This window comes from Anser anser, assembly GCF_964211835.1.
Source record: "Anser anser genome assembly, chromosome: 1".
In the NCBI taxonomy this organism is placed as follows: Eukaryota; Metazoa; Chordata; class Aves; order Anseriformes; family Anatidae; genus Anser; species Anser anser.
The window spans coordinates 159,050,287-159,069,577 of record NC_139720.1 but is presented as its reverse complement, the minus strand read 5'-3'; the positions used below and the strand labels follow the sequence as shown (position 1 = coordinate 159,069,577).

Below are 19,291 nucleotides of genomic sequence, written 5' to 3'. Positions count from 1 at the left end.
CAGAAATAATTTAAAGTGGCTAGGGCTGTGTTTGACCCAGGTGGCACTGAAAACATATGAAGACATAAATCTCAGAAACAGCTATGGAAAACCCAAGGAGTAGACAACAGAATACCTCAAGTATAAAAGATTCAATTTGAACAGATCAAAAAGCACAATAAGGATGACACACAGAGTTGCCCTTGGGAACTCATTTTATTTGGCTGCAAGGGAACAGGGCATTCACCAAAGCTAACATTTCCACACATAATTACATATGAGGACAAACACAGTCACTGAGGTCTGCCTCATGTCTTCCTGAAGTTTCATTTTGCTAAAGCTGTCAAGTTCAAACATTTCATATAAATAAATAAATAAATAAAATAAATAAAACTGCTTTTTGAAAAGCTAAGGAATAAGGTAAATGAAATGAAGGAAAATCCAGGTTTATGGTGTCCTACACCTTTTGAAAGAATTTGTAATTTTATTTTTTTTTGGTAATTTCTCATTTCTTTGGTATATCAACTGATTGGTTTTAATGCAAAAATTACAATGATTTTTATAATTACATTTTTTTTTCCTTGAACATGCTATTTTTTCTACTTTGGCTATTAAAAAGGAAACAATTTTCTGGGACAAGAAAGAAAATAATTTCTAAGGAAATCTTCCTTTTTCTGTCACAGCTATCAAGTTACTTGCCAAATACAAATAAGAAGAAGTTTCATGTTCCTTTTTTTTGTTATGCATAAAAGTCAAAATCTTCTAATTATTTACCAATTAATTAAATTTAGCTTACAGTTAACAACAAGGAAAACAGAACCCCAGAACAATAGAAGTAGTACTTACAGGTTAAATTCTCTAGACAGATATTGTTTTTTGAGCTGGGACTTTTATCATCAACCAAATGATGGTTGATGATAAAGAAAAACTTCTTTTTCCCCTCTTTTTATCATTTTAGTAATGATCAGCTTTACCTATTTTCTACATTGCTTTATTTATTGACAGTTTTGTGTTTCTTCTGGACATCATAGAGTGAATCCATTCTCAAAGAGTCAAATTAAACGTTGCTATTACCACATATATTTTATGCATTCTTGCTGGACTAACTACTATATAGTTTTCTTATAGAATCAAAGAGTCATAGAATATCCTGAATTGGAAGGTACACACAAGGAAAATTGAGTCCAGCTCCTGGGTCCCCAAAGGACAACCCAAAAATTCAGACCATGTGTCTGAGAACATTGTCCAAACAATTCTTGAATGCTGGCAGGCTCGGTGCTGTAACCACTTACCTGGGGAGCACATTCCAGTGCCTGATCACCCTTTTGGTGAAGAACCCTTTCCTGATATCCAGCCTGACCCTCCCCTGTCCCAGCTCCATGCCGTTCCCTCGGGTCCTGTCACTGTCCCCAGAGAGCAGAGCTCAGCGCCTGCCCCTTCGCTCCCCTCGTGAGGGAGCTGTAGGCCCCTCTCAGTCTTCTCTTTTCTGGGCTGAACAAACACAGTGATTTCAGCCAGTGCACATATGTCTTCCATATAATTGTTTAATCATATGGTTTCAGCTTGTACTACATAAAACACAATGAGAAGGATCATGAATTATTAAAATCAATGCTTCTCAATACTCTATACAAACAATATTTTTCTGTTAATTTTTGATTATTAAATTACCAGAAAAGAGTTAAATTTCTTGTGCTATACAACAGATTTAATGGAAATAGTCCTGATGATTTCACTAGGATCTAGATCAGTGCCACTGGGAATACATGAACATGTGTATTTTGTTTGTGTAATATATATTCTGAACTCAATAGGAAGTTTTGTTGAGCATTATACCATCTGTCAGCTCTTATTTATCCATCCAAGTATTACAGGGAAATTATTCCCTTCCATGTTATGACCATGGGGAATTTCTAGTTGTAAAATAAGTAGGATTTTTTAAAGTAAATTTAAACAGAACATCATAGTGCTTTATTTTAAATTACAGTGATTTAATAAACATCCCTTGGTGATCCAGCACAAAATACACATCTAAAAGTTCCCTTCACATTTACTGTGATGCAATATGAAAACAAAAGTAAACATAATACTTGATCATAGTCACCGTCGCTGTACAGCAGCGTCCCACCCACACATTTTTATGGCATTCTTATGTGAACATGTTTGCCCCAGACAATAAATATCAGAGAGACCTTCATTTGGCTGCTGATTGAGATCATTACAAACATTACAATGACCTCTTCCATGAAGTGTGTTTTTTAAAAGTAATTTCTTGTTCCTATCTCCAGCAGCCACGCTCTTCCCTCCTGCATTTTTGCTTCACTGATTATTTCCTTATATGTCTAGATAATGCATTAAGCCTAGACCTTTCCTCTTCTTTCTCTGTCTCTTCTCAGAAACATTTCTGCTGTAATACTTTTTCTTCTTCCCCTTTGCAACTAATCCATGCTTTTTAATTCCAGTTGCCAAGAAGCAAGTGAGGGATAAATGTGGTCCAGGTGCCGAGGGGATAAAGTGGAGCATTTGCAAGATAGCATCATCAGCATGCCCTTTAAGTTGGTTGTCATTCCTCCAAGTGATCACAGAAACCCCCAAAGCCGTTTTTGTCAATTTCCTAGCTCCTGGCTAGCAGTGAAGGAACTGCACCGTGCTGTTAAGTGGAGGGTCCATTCAGCTGTGGCTGCCTATAGCCAACCCACAGTGACCACACCTAATTCCACCAAATCTCTGCAGCAAGTTAAGCAGGGCTGGGCCTGGTTAGTACTTGGAGGGGTTCCTTGCTGGGAATACTGGGTGCTGTAGGGCAGAGTTTTGTTTTGGCAGCCATCGTGGTCATAGTGACCATGAAGCGGTTGAGTTGAAAATTTTTGGTGACAGGGAGGGAAACTGCCACCAAAACTTCAACCCTGGATATGGGGAGAGCAGACTTCAGGTTGCTCAAGGAACTAGTTAGTGAGGTCCCCTGGGAAACTGCTTTTGAAGGCAACAGCGTCCACCAGTGCTGGTCAGTCTTGCACTGCCTCCTAAAAGCACAGGGTCAGGCAATTCCAAAGATGGTGCAGGGTCTAGAGGGGAAGACGTATGAGAAGTGGTGGCTAAAGTCACTTGGTCTGTTCTGGCTGGAAAAGAGGAGGCTGAGGGGAGACCTCATCACAGTCTACAGCTTCCTCATGAGAGGGAGTGGAGGGGCAGGCACCAATCTATTCTCTTTAGTTACCAGCGATAAGCACCCACGGGAATGGTGTCAGGCTGTGATAGTGAAGGTTCAGGTTGGATATCAGGAAAAGGTTCTTCACCAAGAGGGTGGTCGCGTACTGGAATAGGCTCCCCAGGGAAGTAGTCACGGCACCAGGCCTGTCGGGGTTTAAGAAGCGTTTGGACTGTGCTCTTAGTCATATAGTCTGAATTTTTGCGTAGAACTGTGTGGTGCCAGGAGTTGGACTCGATGATCCTTGTGGGTCCCTTCCAATTCGGGATATTCTATGATTCTATAATAATTGCCTTTGACTGACACACTTTTGTTTTTTATACTTTGTCTGATAATGGGATTTGTGGCACACAGATCAAACACCCTTTGAAGGGAGTTTCAGCTTTATTATGGCACACAGATGAATGATATCATAAAACTCGATATGGTTATCCAGGGTCAGATCAAAGGTCTGTGTAGTCCAACATCCCATCTCCAACATTAGCTAGAACAGATGACCAAAGGAAGAGTAAGAAAAAGGAAAATATATTCATTTAATGCTCATTACACTGCAGTGTGGTTTCTGCATATCCAATAACCATTAATTTACATTAACTGGTTGAGTCTCCAGTTCATAAAGGGATCTGGGGGTTTTGTTTCACTACAAATTGAATATGAGTCAGCAGTGTGCCCTGGCAGCCAAACAGACTAACTCTGTCATGGACTGCATCAAGCATGGCATTGCTGCTAGCAGGTCGAGGGAAAGGACTGTCCCAATCTGCTCTGCGCTGGTGCAACCTTGAGTACTGTGGGCAGTTTTAGGTGCCCTGATATAAGAAAGGCATAAAAGTATTAGAGTGTGTCCAAAGGAGGGCTACAAAGGTGGTGAGGGGTCTGGAGGGCAAGACGGTTGAGGAGCATCCGAAGTCACTTGGTTTGTTCAACCTAGAGAAGAGGAGGCTGAGGGAAGACATGGCAGCCTACATCTTCCTTATGAGGGGGAGTGGATGTGCAAGCACTGATCTCTCTGGTGAACAGAGAGGAGTCAAGGGCATGAATCTGCATTGGGGAGGTTCAGGTTGAATATTAGGGAAAGGTTCTTCACCGAGAGGGTGGTTGGGTACTGGAACAGGCTCCCCAGGGAAATGGTCACAGCATGAAGCCTGCCAGTGTTCAAGAAGTGTTTGGACAATGTTCTCAGCAATATGGTTTGATTTTTGGGTGGTCCTGTGTGGAGCTGGAGTTGGACTCAACGGTCCTTGTGTGTCCCTTCCAACTCAAGATTATATGATATTTTTAAATTATTTTTATTTTTTAAAAGGAGTGACCAGAACGGCACATGGAACTAAATATAAGTGTGACTTATGAATTTTGAAATGGTTAAGTGTTCTCCAGGGTTTCCTGTATTGTTTCATGATTCTTTCCTAATAATTTCTAGCATATGTTTTGTCTTTTTGATTATACTACTTACTGATCTGCTATTTTGATGGAACTGGTTGTCATAAGCCTAAGATTATAAACTGGTAAAAAAAAACCATATCAAAACCTATAGATATTAAGCTAGAATTCTTTTTTTTTTTTAAACATATGAACCAATTTTTATTTGTCCCCATTTAATGACACCACCCATTCTCTCGGCAAATCACTTATATGATACTTCCTCAGGTGATCATAGTTGAACCTTGACCTTATTCATCTGAGTAACTTTGTAACATAAAATATCCTTCAGACTTCATTGCCAGTTTCTTTTTCAAGGTATGTATTAATGAAGACATTGAAAATAATAATTTTAATTTAGGTTGGTTGTAAAGGTCCTCCTGAGGTCACTTGCTTCAACAGCCTCCTCAAAGCATGTTTTATATTAGGTTCAGTGTAACATCCAAAGGAATTTTGAACTCCTCCAAGAATGGAGGCACCTACCACACTACAACCTCCTTTAAGGTAGTTGTAGAAAGCAATATATATATATATATATATATAAAATATGTATATTGCATAATATATTTACTGTATATAATAATACTATATGTAATATAGTATTAATAATAATATAATATATATCATAGAATCATAGAATGGCTTGGATTGGAAGGGACCTTAAAGATAATCAGGTTCCAACCCCCCTGCCATGGAAAGGGATGCCACCCACTAGATCAGGCTGCCCAGGGCCTCATCCAGCACCTGGCCTTGAACACCTCTAGGGATGGGGCATCCACAGCTTCTCTGGGCAACCAGTTCCAGTGCCTCAACACCCTCCGAGTGAAGAACTTCATCCTAACATCTAATCTAAACCTACCTTCATTTAGTTTAAAATCATTCCCACTTGTCCTATTACTATCTGACTGAGCAAAAGGTTGCTCTCCATCTTTTTTATCAGCCCCCTTTAAGTATTGAAAAGCTTCAATAAGGTCACCCCAGAGCCTTCTCTTCTTTAGGCTGAACAGCACAAGATCTCTCAGCTTTTCTTCATAGGAGATTTGTTTATATATATATATATTATATATATACAGCTATCCACTCATTTAGCTGTGTTTTATAGTTTCTGTTGGCTGAAGAAAAATCAGGATTACAGGCTTCAAATTCTAAGATACTGCAGAGTGCTTTCTTCTTCTCTTTTTCTTTCTTTTTCTTTTTCTTTTTCTTTTTCTTTTTCTTTCTTTTTCTTTTTCTTTTTCTTTTTCTTTTTCTCTTTTTCTTTTTCTTTTTCTTTTTCTTTTTCTTTTTCTTTTTCTTTTTCTTTTTCTTTTTCTTTTTCTTTTTCTTTTTCTTTTTCTTTTTCTTTTTCTTTTTCTTTTTCTTTTTCTTTTTCTTTTTCTTTTTCTTTTTCTTTTTCTTTTTTTTCTTTTTCTTTTTCTTTTTCTTTTTCTTTTTTTTTCTTTTTTTTTTCTTTTTCTTTTTCTTTTTCTTTTTTTTTTTTTCTTTTTCTTTTCTCTTTTTTTCATTTTTTTTCTTTTTCTTTTCTCTTTTTTTTTTTCCTTTTTTTTTTTCTTTTTCTTTTTTTAAACACAGGTATCATATTTGCTATTCCCAGTCCTCAGATACAAAGGCTCTTGTATGTAACAGATAAAGTGATTGTAGTTGGTTCAACAATATTATCTTTGAAGTCTTTTAGATCTCTTAGGTAAATACCATCTTGTGTTGGCAGTTTATTATTATGCCTTAAAAGTATCTTTTTTTCCGCTGATTACAAAACCAAATTTGATACATAGCTGAGATGTAGGTATGTACAGATCAATACATCCTATTATTTTTAACACACGTTCCTACATAATGTAAATACAAAATATTGCTATATGCAAAGTACAGTTTCAGCTGTGTAATTACATTGCCTTTTTCAAAACTGTTTAGAAATCATCTTTAACACAATCGCACAATTTAATGAATGCAATTTAAACAGTAGATGATATTTCAATACTAACATAATAATGGACTTTGTAGAGATTCGCATTTACCATTTACTGTAGTAAAAAAATAGTGCAATCCAGAAATAGACTACTTCAATATGCCCAGGGAAAGTGTTTGTGTAAAAGGGGTGAAATAGATTTTTTTTCCTTTATTTTTTAAGATGGTGCCTGATGTCGTAACTTCAGCTTATGATTATCTATTGATTTTTACAGCAATATTCTTCAGTAATAATGTTTTATATTATATCAAGACTAACAATCTATATTAAATGAACACATCATAAACATATCAAATAAGGAAAAGAACAACTAATAGCTTATCATAAAGCAACAGATTTAAACTGAATTCTGTAGAAACAAGATATAGCTCTATTTTTGCTGTCCACGTGATAATCGCTATCTAATATAAGGCAGTTGATTCTTACATGATCAGAAAAGAGTGTCTATTGTTGACACTTTAAGGACTGTGAGAATGAAAAACAAACAAAAAAAAGTGGCAGAAACCCTGCTGGTAAACAGTACAGTAGATCATTGTATTCAGTATAACATTTTGATTCTCATCCTGATACTCAGGTGTTTTCTGCAATGGAAAGATTTATAGTAACTCCATTCTATGATTTTTATTTAAATAGCCAAATGAGAACAACAAAGGAAACATATCAAAACAGTATTTAGATGTTCCTTGGAGAAATATATGACTCTATAAAGTTTGACTAAGATCAGTTTGGTATAATTTGTAGTTGTTTAATGGCCTACCAATATATATATTTATTTATTATTATTATTATTATTATTATTATTATTATTATTATTATATAAGCTTTATTACTGACAATATAAAAGGGAGAAGTAAAACTTAGACTTACTTTCTAGCCCTTTGTGCCTGTATGGGAATCAAGACACATGATGTAAACCTTACATTTCTGATGTGTAATCATCTCTTATGTGTTCTATAAGGTCTTTACCTAGCAGTAAGGTCAAAAGGGAAGAGGGATGGGGAAAAAAAGTGGAATGGGTAGGAGGAATTGTTCAGCATTTTATTTGCATACAACAAGCAATAATATAGCATTTACCATTAAATAAATTAGCATTTCAAACGAGAAAATCATGGTTAGTTTTAACTCATTTAAACAGTAGATTCAGAAATGACTGCTGTACAACCCCTCCCTTCAGTATGCTAATTGGTAAGGTGTAATAGTCATGCTTGTTCTAGCATATAAATATTTGTGAATACATGTGAAGAATAAGTTTCAGCTACAGAAGTTGAAAGTACCCCTAATATTTATACCTGATCATTACAACACCATTTGGAGAAATGGGGATTTAAAACGAGCCAGTGTATTACAAAGGATGGAGGACATCTTTAATCACTTAACTTTTGGATTTAGGATAGAAATGGGCAATGAGTTTCATACAAACAATCATCCTGTGCTAGAAATATGCTCTGAATAAAAAGGGCACTTATTTCTGGTTTGTGAAATAAAATACTTTAACAGTGTCCAGCTATAGGCTTTGGGTTGAAAAATTCAAGTAGGGAAGGAATATCTTCTGGGACGCTTGAATATGCCTTTGTTCAGAGACAGGACTGAAGATGAGCAAGAATGTTGAATGAGTTAGAGGGTTTCAAGCTAAGCAATTATTTTTTCTGATGTTGAAAATATAGAAGAGGAATCATATTATGGGGCTATCTTCTTGGCTATGTTATGGACTTTCATTTTAACTTCAGTAAGATGATTATAATACATATGCATGCAGTAAGAAACTGAATTAAATCAGTGTGACAGACTTAATTTTATTTGACTTTGCAACTGTAACATTTAAATAAGGTTTATAATGTGTAAGGTTATATACAGCAGCAGTTATGCAAAAGCAGGTAAAATATCTGACTGCTAACTCCAGAGAAGTGCTCAGTAGTAAAATGCTAATTTATGTGTGAAATATTTATTAAATTTTGCAATGAATTATAGAATTATAGAATTATTTAGGTTGGAAAAGACCTCTAAGATCATCTGGTCCAACCTTTAACCTAGCACAGGCAAGCTCATCGCATCCCTAAGCAAGCCCCATGTCCCTAACCTCTACGTCTACACATTTTTGAAGACCTCCAGGGATGGTGACTCAACTGCTTCCCTGGGTAGCCTGTTCCAATACTTCTCAACCCCTTCAGTAATGATTTTTTTTCCTAATAGCCAACATAAACTTCACCTGGTGCAACTTGAGTCCAATTAAAACAAATTTCATAGGTAGGAATGCCATAATCTATGTAATAATGCAAATGTTGTTCTGTACTTGTAAGCACAGTCAAAAACCAAAAAGGAATATTGCTGGAAATTAGAAGTGAATGCTTAAACCTATTGTAAGGTATTGTAAGATACCAATTTTAAGCAGTAATCAAATGGATCAACAAGTTGCCAAAACGCGTATAAGATCTCAGGCAAAGTCATGATGAATACCTATCTTTTTTTTTTTTTTTTTTAATTCACTCCCCCCACACCATTTCAGCTTAATGTTAATATCAATGAGAAAGCTACTGTAGTGTTGATTATAATAATAAATCATTATGGTTCCTTTTGAGTGTAAGTTACCTGACTTTAGCATTTACACAATTAATAATTTATAAGATTAAGAGAAAAGCTTTAGGATGCTGTAGAAGCTATAATCCTATTTCTCCTGTATGTAAACTTTTAAGTCAAAATGCAGAATTCACATTACCTAAAGTGAAGAAAAAAGAAAAAGGAATTTTAGGCATAAGAAACTGTCGCTAAGTATTTACAGCATATGGAGCTAGTCTTGAAAGAAATCATCAATTGGCAAGAGTGATGCATCAGATTCTCTTAGTGTTTTCCTGAGAAGTTTGGAAATTTGCTACAAAAAAGAAAGCTAAGAAGTATTAATTCCTATATCAAGAATAGCCTAAAAATGTCTTTGTTTATGTATGTTGCAACAACAGGTTTACTGTTCTCTGCAAATATATTAGAAAACACAAGCTTCACTTGAAACTGTTGACAGAAATTATATGGAGGCATAGAACTAACTGTCATTTTTTTATTGTTTCTTTTTGAAATGAAAAACAACTGTTTCCAAAATGAGCTTTTTTTTTCTTTTTTTTTTTTCCCCTACTTAGTGTGAAGCAGTTCTTATTCTATATAAAGCCAAAGCCAGTTCTTGGAGGCCATCATAGTGGAATAAAAAGACTGACAAATTCAGTATATTTTACACTGTAGAATGAAATGGTGCATACTGATAGGGGTGCCCTTGGCAAGTGTATATTGTGTCTGAGATATTAGACTACTGGAATTCCATTCTCGTTCCATCCACAGATTCATTTTATTTTAAATTGGTCTCATCTCACTAATAAAAAGTTATTGTTTTAATGGGCTGAGCCTATCCATTACAAGTATAAAATTTATTACAGAGTATTAGGTGGATTTAAAGTATAATTAACTTTAAATGAATTTGATATTTAAGATAACTTTAAATTCAGATTACATTTTACAAATAGCATGATTTGCCACCATTGATTTTAGCAGTGGAAAGCACACTGTTTTCAACGTTTTTTTACTCCTTAATTTTGAGCTAATATCACACTAGACAGTAGAACTCTATTTCATCTCCTTGCTCAGTGAAACCCTTGGAGTTGCATCAGAACCGAATATGATGCAAATAATTTAATGGAAAAGGGCTTACGTGCTAACAAAGTCACAGTATCATAATAGTCATGTGACAGAGACATCATTGTCTACGAATGAATACTCAGCACTGCATGTTCATAAACACAAACTAAAGTGTAGTAAGCTGTAGTAAAGCACATTTGGTTAAAATGTTCTCCGTAGAGACTTGAATCAATCAGCTCTAATCTCTCCTGAAAATAAGTTCTTTTCCAAACAACATGACTGTCTGTGTACAAAATGTTTTCTGAAGTGATGACTGTGAAATGCAGGATGGTTCCTGTAATTGCCTCATTGTTCAACCTGTGTCACAGAATTATGCTAATCATGCACCATAGGCAGGTCTGCATATCCAGTGCACAACACTTCTTGGTACTTCATTCTTTCATTTGACATATGGCACTGAATATATTTCTGTGCTGGCACTGTTAGAGCTGTTCAGGTAACAGGCTAGCAATGTATTGCATAAAGGCCGAGTGTTGATATATTATCTTTTTTTGTATGCAAAATATTAATTTGGAATAAAACAATGGCCTGAAGACACTGCTGAAATGAGAATATACTTGTTTGGGCTTAGGGCCAGAATGGTGATTTGGGGATGCTGTTTTACATCAGTCTGTCCCTCTACTGACTTCGGTCTGTTTTTCTCGGAAAAGGAAGTTATATAGGTAATAGCTGGATGTGCTTCAAGAATTCTTAGTTACCATAACAGTATCCAGGAAATTAATTTGGGGGACTATAAATCTGAAAACCTTTAGCTTCTGAAGTTGATGCTGGGTTGACCTGACTCTAGATAGCCTCAGAATTTATCAGAACATAAGCATACCCTGTAACCATTTATTTCCTCAGCCCTGAGAAGTGGAATGTGTCACGCTTGCTTTTTTGTTCCCCTTCATATCATTCTCTACATCAAGGCACTGTAGAGTCCAGGCTATATATACTACTGGAGAATAAAATGTAGTAAAGAAGGATAGGGTGAAGTCCTACCGACCGTTTTGTTTCTCTCAGTCATTGAGGAAAATAGTCCACAGTATTTGTAAGTGGCCTGGGTTATTCGTAGTATCTTCCTGTGAATGTCATTCGGAAATTCTGGTCTTTTGTACTTAAGGAACAGATATTCCTATGGCACCTTCTGGATTTAATTCAAAGAACTGGTCACATTTGTTCAGGATAGACTTAGCTCAGATATAAGTGGGTAGAGCTGTACAACTTTATGGCTGTGTCTAGGGCAGGTCATACCTGAACAGCAGAGCAGCAAGTGCTTAAAAACTATAAGGCCCTCACCCCCTATTTTTGACAGTAAGTAGTTTTTGACCCATTCTTGTCTTAAATTTCTGAGCAAGAGTAAAGTAGGATTCTTCTCCACTAACTTTATCAACTCATTTTGTGACACTGAATCTTATATTTTAAGTTGAGGACTTGAAGTTAGTTGTTACGTGCTCCGCTTTGGAACAATATGTCTGTGTAACCTTTTGCTTCTGTTGGTCCACACAGATCCAAGTGTGGCTATGTTATTTAACACTTAGGCAATTGGAGCTTGAAATCCAATATTATTATTAATAATTGTTCATGACATATATGGGGGCACGAAGTGTTGAGATAACGACAGATCTGACCAGAGTGTGTTAAACTAAAATTGGAACGATATAGAGAAGATTAGCATGGCACCACGTTGGGTGCCAAAAAGGACTGTTGTGGTTTAACCCAGTCGGCAGCTAAACACCACACAGCCATTTGCTCACCCTCCCCCCTCCCTCTCTGGGATGGGGGAGAAAAATGGGAAAATGAAGCCTGTGAGTTGAGATAAAGACAGTTTATTAAGACAGGATGATAATAATAATATAGTACTATATAATAATGTGTACGAAACAAGTGATGCACAATGCAATTGCTCACCACCCGCTGACCGATGCCCAGCCTATCCCTGAGCAGCCGGCCCCCCACCCCGGCCAGCCACCCCTATATATTGTTTAGCATGACGTCAGATGGTATGGAATACCCCTTTGGCCAGTTTGGGTCAGCTGTCCTGGGTCTGTCCCCTCCCAGCTCCTGCTGCACCCCCAGCCTGCCCGCTGGCAGGACAGAGCGAGAAGCCGAAAAGTCCTTGGCCTGGTGTAAACACTGCTCTGCAACAATTAAAACATCAGCATGTTATCAGCGCTCTTCTCATCCTAATCCAAAACATAGCACCCTACCAGCTACTAGGAGGAAAATTAACTCTATTCTAACTGAAACCAGGACAAGAATAAATGCAAGTTAGGCAATGATGATAGAGGAAGCATATCTTTTCATCAGTTATTTCACTAACTTAGTGATAATTATCCCTCAGCTGCACTTGAAATGTTCTATTAGCATTCCAGCTCACTTTAATATCTGATTTATCAGCTACCACTTTTTGACCACAACCTAAAAATTCCTTACCAGTTTTTTTTTTTCCTTTCTTTCTTTCTGTTGCACGCCCTTCCCCTCTCTTCCCCCCCTAGCCCCTCCCAAAATGTTGCTATTGGGATTTCAAATCTTGTGTCTGGGTATCTGTTCCGGGTCCTATTTACTAATTCTTAGTTTGCTGTGATATTTTAACTTTTGAAATTAAAAAAAAAAAAAGTGAACATGAATCATTTAATGTGTTAATTTACTAGGCTTTTTGTGAGATTTGGATTAAGCAACTTTTTATCATAAAAACTTTATAACATTTTGTGAATTAATTACAACAATTTAACTTTATAAAGAGAAATTGAGTAGTACTGACCAATGAAGTACCAGGACTTCAGTTTAGCTGCTCTCTTCTGAAGGGTATCAATATATTAACATATATTTAGACTGTAAAAGCTGGATTACTTTAAACATATATACATACATAGAATGCCTGTTGAGCCTTGCTATCACTCAGAAAATGTAATTTCTGCAAGACCAGTTCATTTCTTGTAACTGTCTCACTTTTGTGTGTACTCTGTTTTCCTTTCCAAAAGGATAAGAAAGACAAGGCCTCTTCTCCTCTCTGTTAATGGGTTTGTGGTTGTGGTCAACTGTAATCAATAAAACAAATGTGTTTAAGTCTCTTTTTTGCCCTTTGATGTCCAGGCTCCCTGCTATCCCTCACCTGAAATCAATGATACATATCTAATTGACTGAATTTGAAAGGGAAAAGATCTAGCTGCCTATTAACAAAATGTAGCGTATTCAAACAAGATGGGGGTGAATGAATTGGTTAAAGTGACACTATCCAAAAAAACTCCTTATTTTTCTGTAAGATTTTAAAAAGAAAAATAAATTATTATTGTCATAGTTCTATGTATGCATTTTAAACTTAAATTGTAATTATTTTTTCTATACTGCTAAATTAAGAAATAACATTTCTGAGAGAAAAACTATTTTACTGCTCTTACCTAGAATCTGATTTGAGCTTACTGAAGTTTGCTAAGTTTTTCACATTGTCTTTAATGGTCTCAGATCCATCAGACTGTGGAGTTTTCAGAGAATAAAAATCTTGTAAATACCAAAAGGGCTGTACAGAGGAAGAAGGTAATGCATTCAAAATATCAGTCTTGATTTCCATAATTTAAGACAGCCACAGCTAAACACTCTCTGTAAGCCATAGTACATCTAGTTATTTTCAGTCAGGTGTGCATAAAATCAGAAGGCAATGACATGATTAATTAGCATCTTCATTGTTTGGCTAACCATTGAGGGTAGTCTTGCATGCATATTTCTTATCTTCATAGTTTTAAGATGAATTAATAAATACTGTATGCATTGAAATATTCATGTTATTTTCATACTTGAAAAATAAAATTGTTACATTTATTTTGAATGTCTTCCATTTTGTTTTGTATAAGAGTCAGTAGTCCAAGTTCTTTTAATTGAGTCTTAATATTTTGAAAAAGACTTAAAGATCTGAGTTCTTTTCAGATATTATAATTATGACAGAGCGCTGTTAACAGGACTATTTTGTTATATGTATTATTTTCACTGCCCCTTTTTGTGCCTGATAGCTTTGGAAAAACTACTATGGGGACTTGACAAAAGAAGACAAGCTAGGGCTGAAGAAGTGAACTATAAAGAAAATTCAGAATATGGTGACACAGTCTCTAGTGTATTAGTTATCTGCTTTATAAATCTAACATAAGTGAACATAGAGCCATCTAACTGTTTATTAAAATACGATATTCCTCAGAATAGACTTTAGTGCTCTAGCTTCTGACCTGGACTCCTAATGAACACAATACTAACAAGATTGGAGTTTCAAACTATATCTCAATCTTCGCTTCACCTAGGATGTTAAAAAGCACACTGTCAAATATAACATGGTAACCAGAGGAGTAGGTTTCACACAGAAGTTACCTCCCTTGCTTTTTGCCATTAATTATAATGATAAAGAGCTGTAGATTCTTTTTGTCTGTTAAATAAATATTGTAGTGATATATTTATAAACACCTAGTAGAAATGTTTCTGTCAACATGAAATTTTGAAATGATTGAACTCTATTTAGTAATGTTGTAACACTTACTATATCACAGAATTAACTATTATTAACTTCTATACTCAAAGCATCTAATGGTAAACATTATGGATTACACAGAATACAAACTAATGGAAACTATACTTTCGGTGGGATTTACATCCTATAACTTAAAATATCTAAAAATCAAAGCCTAGAAGCCGGTAACACTCAGCTTCTTTTATAACAAATGGTAGAAATAGGAAAGAGCAAAGTATGTTCTGAGAGTGGTGGGACATCTGTCTTAAAGAGAGTTAGGTAAATTAGGGAGAATGTGATAATATTGTCATCCACATATGATGATTTATTTATTTTTAAGCAAGGTTTGGTAGTTTCAAGAGAAAAAAAGAAAATGTAGGCATGAAGCATTAGAGCCATTAACTAGATAAGGTTTGAAGGGTTTGTTGCCATGAGATATTATAGTCTTTACTTGTATTTTATGACAATTCTTTGTTTATTTATTTTAAGGCCACTTGCTAAGTGAAAGCCAGTTGCCTTAAAAAGAGCTTCAGACTAATGCTGAAAGGTGAATAGATAGGCTTTAGCTGATAGACTTCAGTTCCTGCCTGCAAAAAGCAGGATTTTCTATTTCTCTACTTAAATGAATAAATAAGCAGCTTGAGAAAGCTGACAATTAACAGGTTCTTAAGGAAACGAATGAACAACTAAGTGATACAGAGTTAACAATGGGCTATGTTTAACATCCACCTTTGTTTCCATTGTGATTCTTGCTGTTGATTTTAAGGTACTGAGTAGTATAGCACATGGAAAGAATTCCATCTTCTTTAATCTGTCTTCATGCTAAAGAAATATAGCAGGCAGGTAGAAAACAGATGAGGAGCTAGACAAAATAATCTGCAGATTGCAAAAAAATCTGCAAAAAAGGTAAGAATCAGTAATTACATAAAGTACCTTAAGTGGGTTTGAAATGAAACTGAGGCTAGACACTTGTATCTTTACTTATGTTCCTTAATGGCCTGATATACTAAGAATGCTAAAAATACACCTAACAGACAAAAGAAAAAACAAAAACAACAAACAAACAAACAACCACAGCTTTTCCCATCATTTACTTTAAATGATGAAGAGATTTGTCCATATTGTCATAAATATAAAAGTGCTTCACAGACCAGTCAAGAGGGAGGTTACCTGTTCATTTTTCCCTCTTCCTGTAGAATTTCAGAACCACCTATCTCATCAATGAATAGATTTAGGGAAAGCCTTGTGGTCAGGCAGGGCTGAGAGAGATCTCTGCCTATACTGTGTGAAGTGTCTTAGTATTTCATAAACAATAGTGATATAAAATGACTGAGTGAGCAAAACAGAGCATCTTTCTGTTTCCTAATGTATGTACCTAGAAAAGTACAATGTATTGGGGTTGGTTCCTGTCCCAGTTCTAGTGTCGTTTGTTTTAGGTGAAAGATCCTTTTGACAATATAATGAATCCTCCATTAGCATAAACTGGTATTCTGAAATGTATTCAAAATACCTAGCTCCTAATTAGATGGTGGCATCAATATCTACCTCCAAATAACATATGGAATGTAATGAATTTGAAGGGGAAAATGAACTTTTGAGGGGGAAGTAATGTATTAATCAAAGTTTGTAGTTAGCTCAGTATTGTTACCGGTCCAACTAGAGTAGTCAGTTATGTCTAAAATACCAGTTAAGAAATGAAGCAAATAACATCATGAGCAACATCCTCTGTCCAACCCTAAAACCAAGCATTATCCCAGTTCTTGACCTTTTGAATCCCATCTGTGTATGTCATTCTTCTTGATGTGTTGCTTAGTAAGTTATTAAAACAGCTTAAAAAAATCTCTAAATGTTTCAGGTCTAGAAGGTGTTATTATGGGTTCTCATGGCAAATCAGCAACTTATAGCTCCTTTTACATTTGCAGATGGTGATTCTGACCTGTGTGAGTGCAGCCCCAGGCTATGCTCATGGATATATAAAAACAAACAAATAAAACAAAACAAAACAAAGCAACAACAACAACAACAAACAATATATTTAAACTGCACAATTTGATGCATTTTTTGAGCAGAAGAATACCATGCATGGTATGTGGAAAGCATTGAAGAAGTTGTAGATGGATAGGTATAAAGGTCTATAGGGCCTTTAGTTACCAAGCCAAGGCTAATTCCAGGTCCTGGAGTGAGTTGTAGTCAGTCCACTGTAGAGGAGTCTAACAATGAGTAGGATGCAAGCAGCCTGTACCAAAGGAACTGCAAAAAAAGAGATCCTTCTGTGGATATTGCAAGGAAAATACAGATGGAGCCAAAGAATCCAAAAATCAGCGCAAACCAAGAGCAAAATTAGTATTTATTTAAGCAAAACAGGTTTAAGAAAGATTTCCTGAAGTTCTGCTAAGACAATACTTCAGTGATTTCAGACTGCCTTTAATGATCCTGACAAGAAGAGCAGGGATTTACTTCTCTCACATTATGCAGTGGACATGCCTAAAGAGAATTTACAAGGCTTGTAAATGTAAATACTATTCTTTTTTAGTAAATGAGTTGAAGAGCTGGGCTTGTTTTTTATTCAGTCTTAACAAGAGGTTGTAAAAGATGTGTCACTCACACATGTTGGAACTCATTCACTCCTTGACACCTTAGCTTTTTCTTCCAAAATTTCTTAAGTAGAACACTGAGGTGTGGACCGTGGGGGGGGGGGCAACTAGACTGTGCTGTGAGAAACAAAGTTGTGTTTTTGCAATAGAAGGTGTTTTTGCAGTGGAAAATTCCATTAACCTTGCATATTCAAAAGTGATTGTGCAGCACAGCAGTGGGGAGTATGTTAAGCATATAAGGGGAAGGTCCCAGTGTCCCAAAATAAGGAGGATAGCTAAGAAAAACAGGATGAGCAGTACAAAATCAGTAAAAACAAAAATCACGGGCCCTCTAGTCATGACAGAAGGAAAAAAAAAGGAAAAGGAGAAATTAACGGTTGGTCAAATTAAATTGTACATACGGAAGTGCGTCGAGTAGGTTGTGAACCTGTAGTACTCAGGCAATGAGGAAACAGGAGAGAAATCAGGTGTCGGGTAATGGAGAATATAAGGTTATGATAAACTTTTACTGTGCGCTCCTGCTTGCAGGATGCCCACCATTGCAATCGTGAATAAAATAGCTTCACAGAAGGTCCTGTCTGAAGAAAATTATTGAGATTTTTCTCATAGTGCCACAAATTTATATAGTGTTCAGTAGACATGTTTATTTTGCTTGTCATTTCATGAAAGGCTGTGAAAGTAATATCTACATTTCATCTAAAAAAATAAAAAATGTATGAACAAGCCTTGTTCAAAGAAGGCAAGTCTTCTTATAAATGAAATAGAGATTTAGTACATACATTTATGAGACTAGAGTTCTATGAGATCTATGTGAGTGGGGATTGGAAAAACAAACAAACAAACAAAACAAACAAGCTCAATATTCTTCTGAATGTGGATTTAGAAGAATCCTGAAGAGAAGGAAAATAGAACCTTCTTTTTCCTCCACTGATTTAGCTGAAGAGAACCACTGCTTGTTGAGTCAGCATACCTTTACTTCTCTTGAGTTAATAGTCATTGTTATTATCTTTTTCTAAGAGCTTTAGTTCCTGTATTTCATCTCTCAAAAACTGGAACTACAGCAGTATATAACTGCTACAAGAGAGGGTAGAATTTCTGTGGAAATTGAGATTTTCACATCATTCCCCAAAGGAAGAAGACAAACAAACAAACAAACTAACTAACAAAAAACCTTCCATGTCAAATGCTCCAACACATTTAATCAGTTCTACTGCATTCCTCTAGGGTGAAGTTTGGAACAACAGCTACGCATGTATACATAAGGTATACCTGTATGTTTTGAGTATTCATTTCTGCCTACTTTGTTGTCTACATTCCTTTTCGTTCTAGCCAAACTCTAAGTTAGTCAGCTGCTTAATTATGATGAGGAAGCTTTTTACCTGCATGCTCAACCTTCATTTCCTGTTCTTGCTTCACCTGGTTCTGGACAGGGAATTCATATAACAGGTGCAGTACTAGCTCTTTAGCAAGGAGATCAGGTCTGGCCTTCTACAGAGCTGCCTTAAAATTTTCTGTTTCTAGCAGCAAATAGATAAACTACATGTCTGTCATGTTTATACACTATTACTTTATGAAAGCTAATAGGAAAAAGATGGTAACAGAAGCCAATAACACCTTTCCTTCCTAAAAGGAAGTAAAAAAAGTTCAGTGTGACTATCACCAAAGATTTATTTTTCCCCCCATCATGACAGACAGCTAAAACACTTTCCTGCCTGAGAGATCAGCACAAGCATTTATAATGGTATGTTGCTTTGTTTGAATAGATGATTTATGATTTTAACATGACAAAAGGATGTCCCTGTTTTAGTCTAACATTCTTATAATGTAATGCAAGACAGAAATAAATGACAGCTTGGTTACTAAATACATTTAAAACATGAGTGCTTTATTCAATGGAATTCTTATTTTATTGCTAATTTTCTTTGTTTTGAATGATGATTATTCATATGAATATATGCACCCATATAAATGATCATATATGC

General features: G+C 35.8%; 1 protein-coding gene across 35 annotated transcripts in view; it reads left to right on the top strand.

The window, feature by feature from the left end:
• The window catches only part of GPC5 (glypican 5), a 778,624-nt gene that overhangs the window by 329,056 nt on the left and 430,277 nt on the right, over positions 1-19,291 (top strand). Inside the window, exon 7 of one of the 35 annotated variants that reach the window (XM_083837003.1) lies at positions 19,001-19,050. The exons of 33 other annotated variants lie outside the window; for them this stretch is intronic. In XM_083837003.1, the coding sequence (XP_083693129.1) occupies positions 19,001-19,048 (48 nt within the window). In that variant the 3' untranslated portion in view covers positions 19,049-19,050. One more of the 35 variants, XM_083837001.1, reaches the window with a different exon arrangement.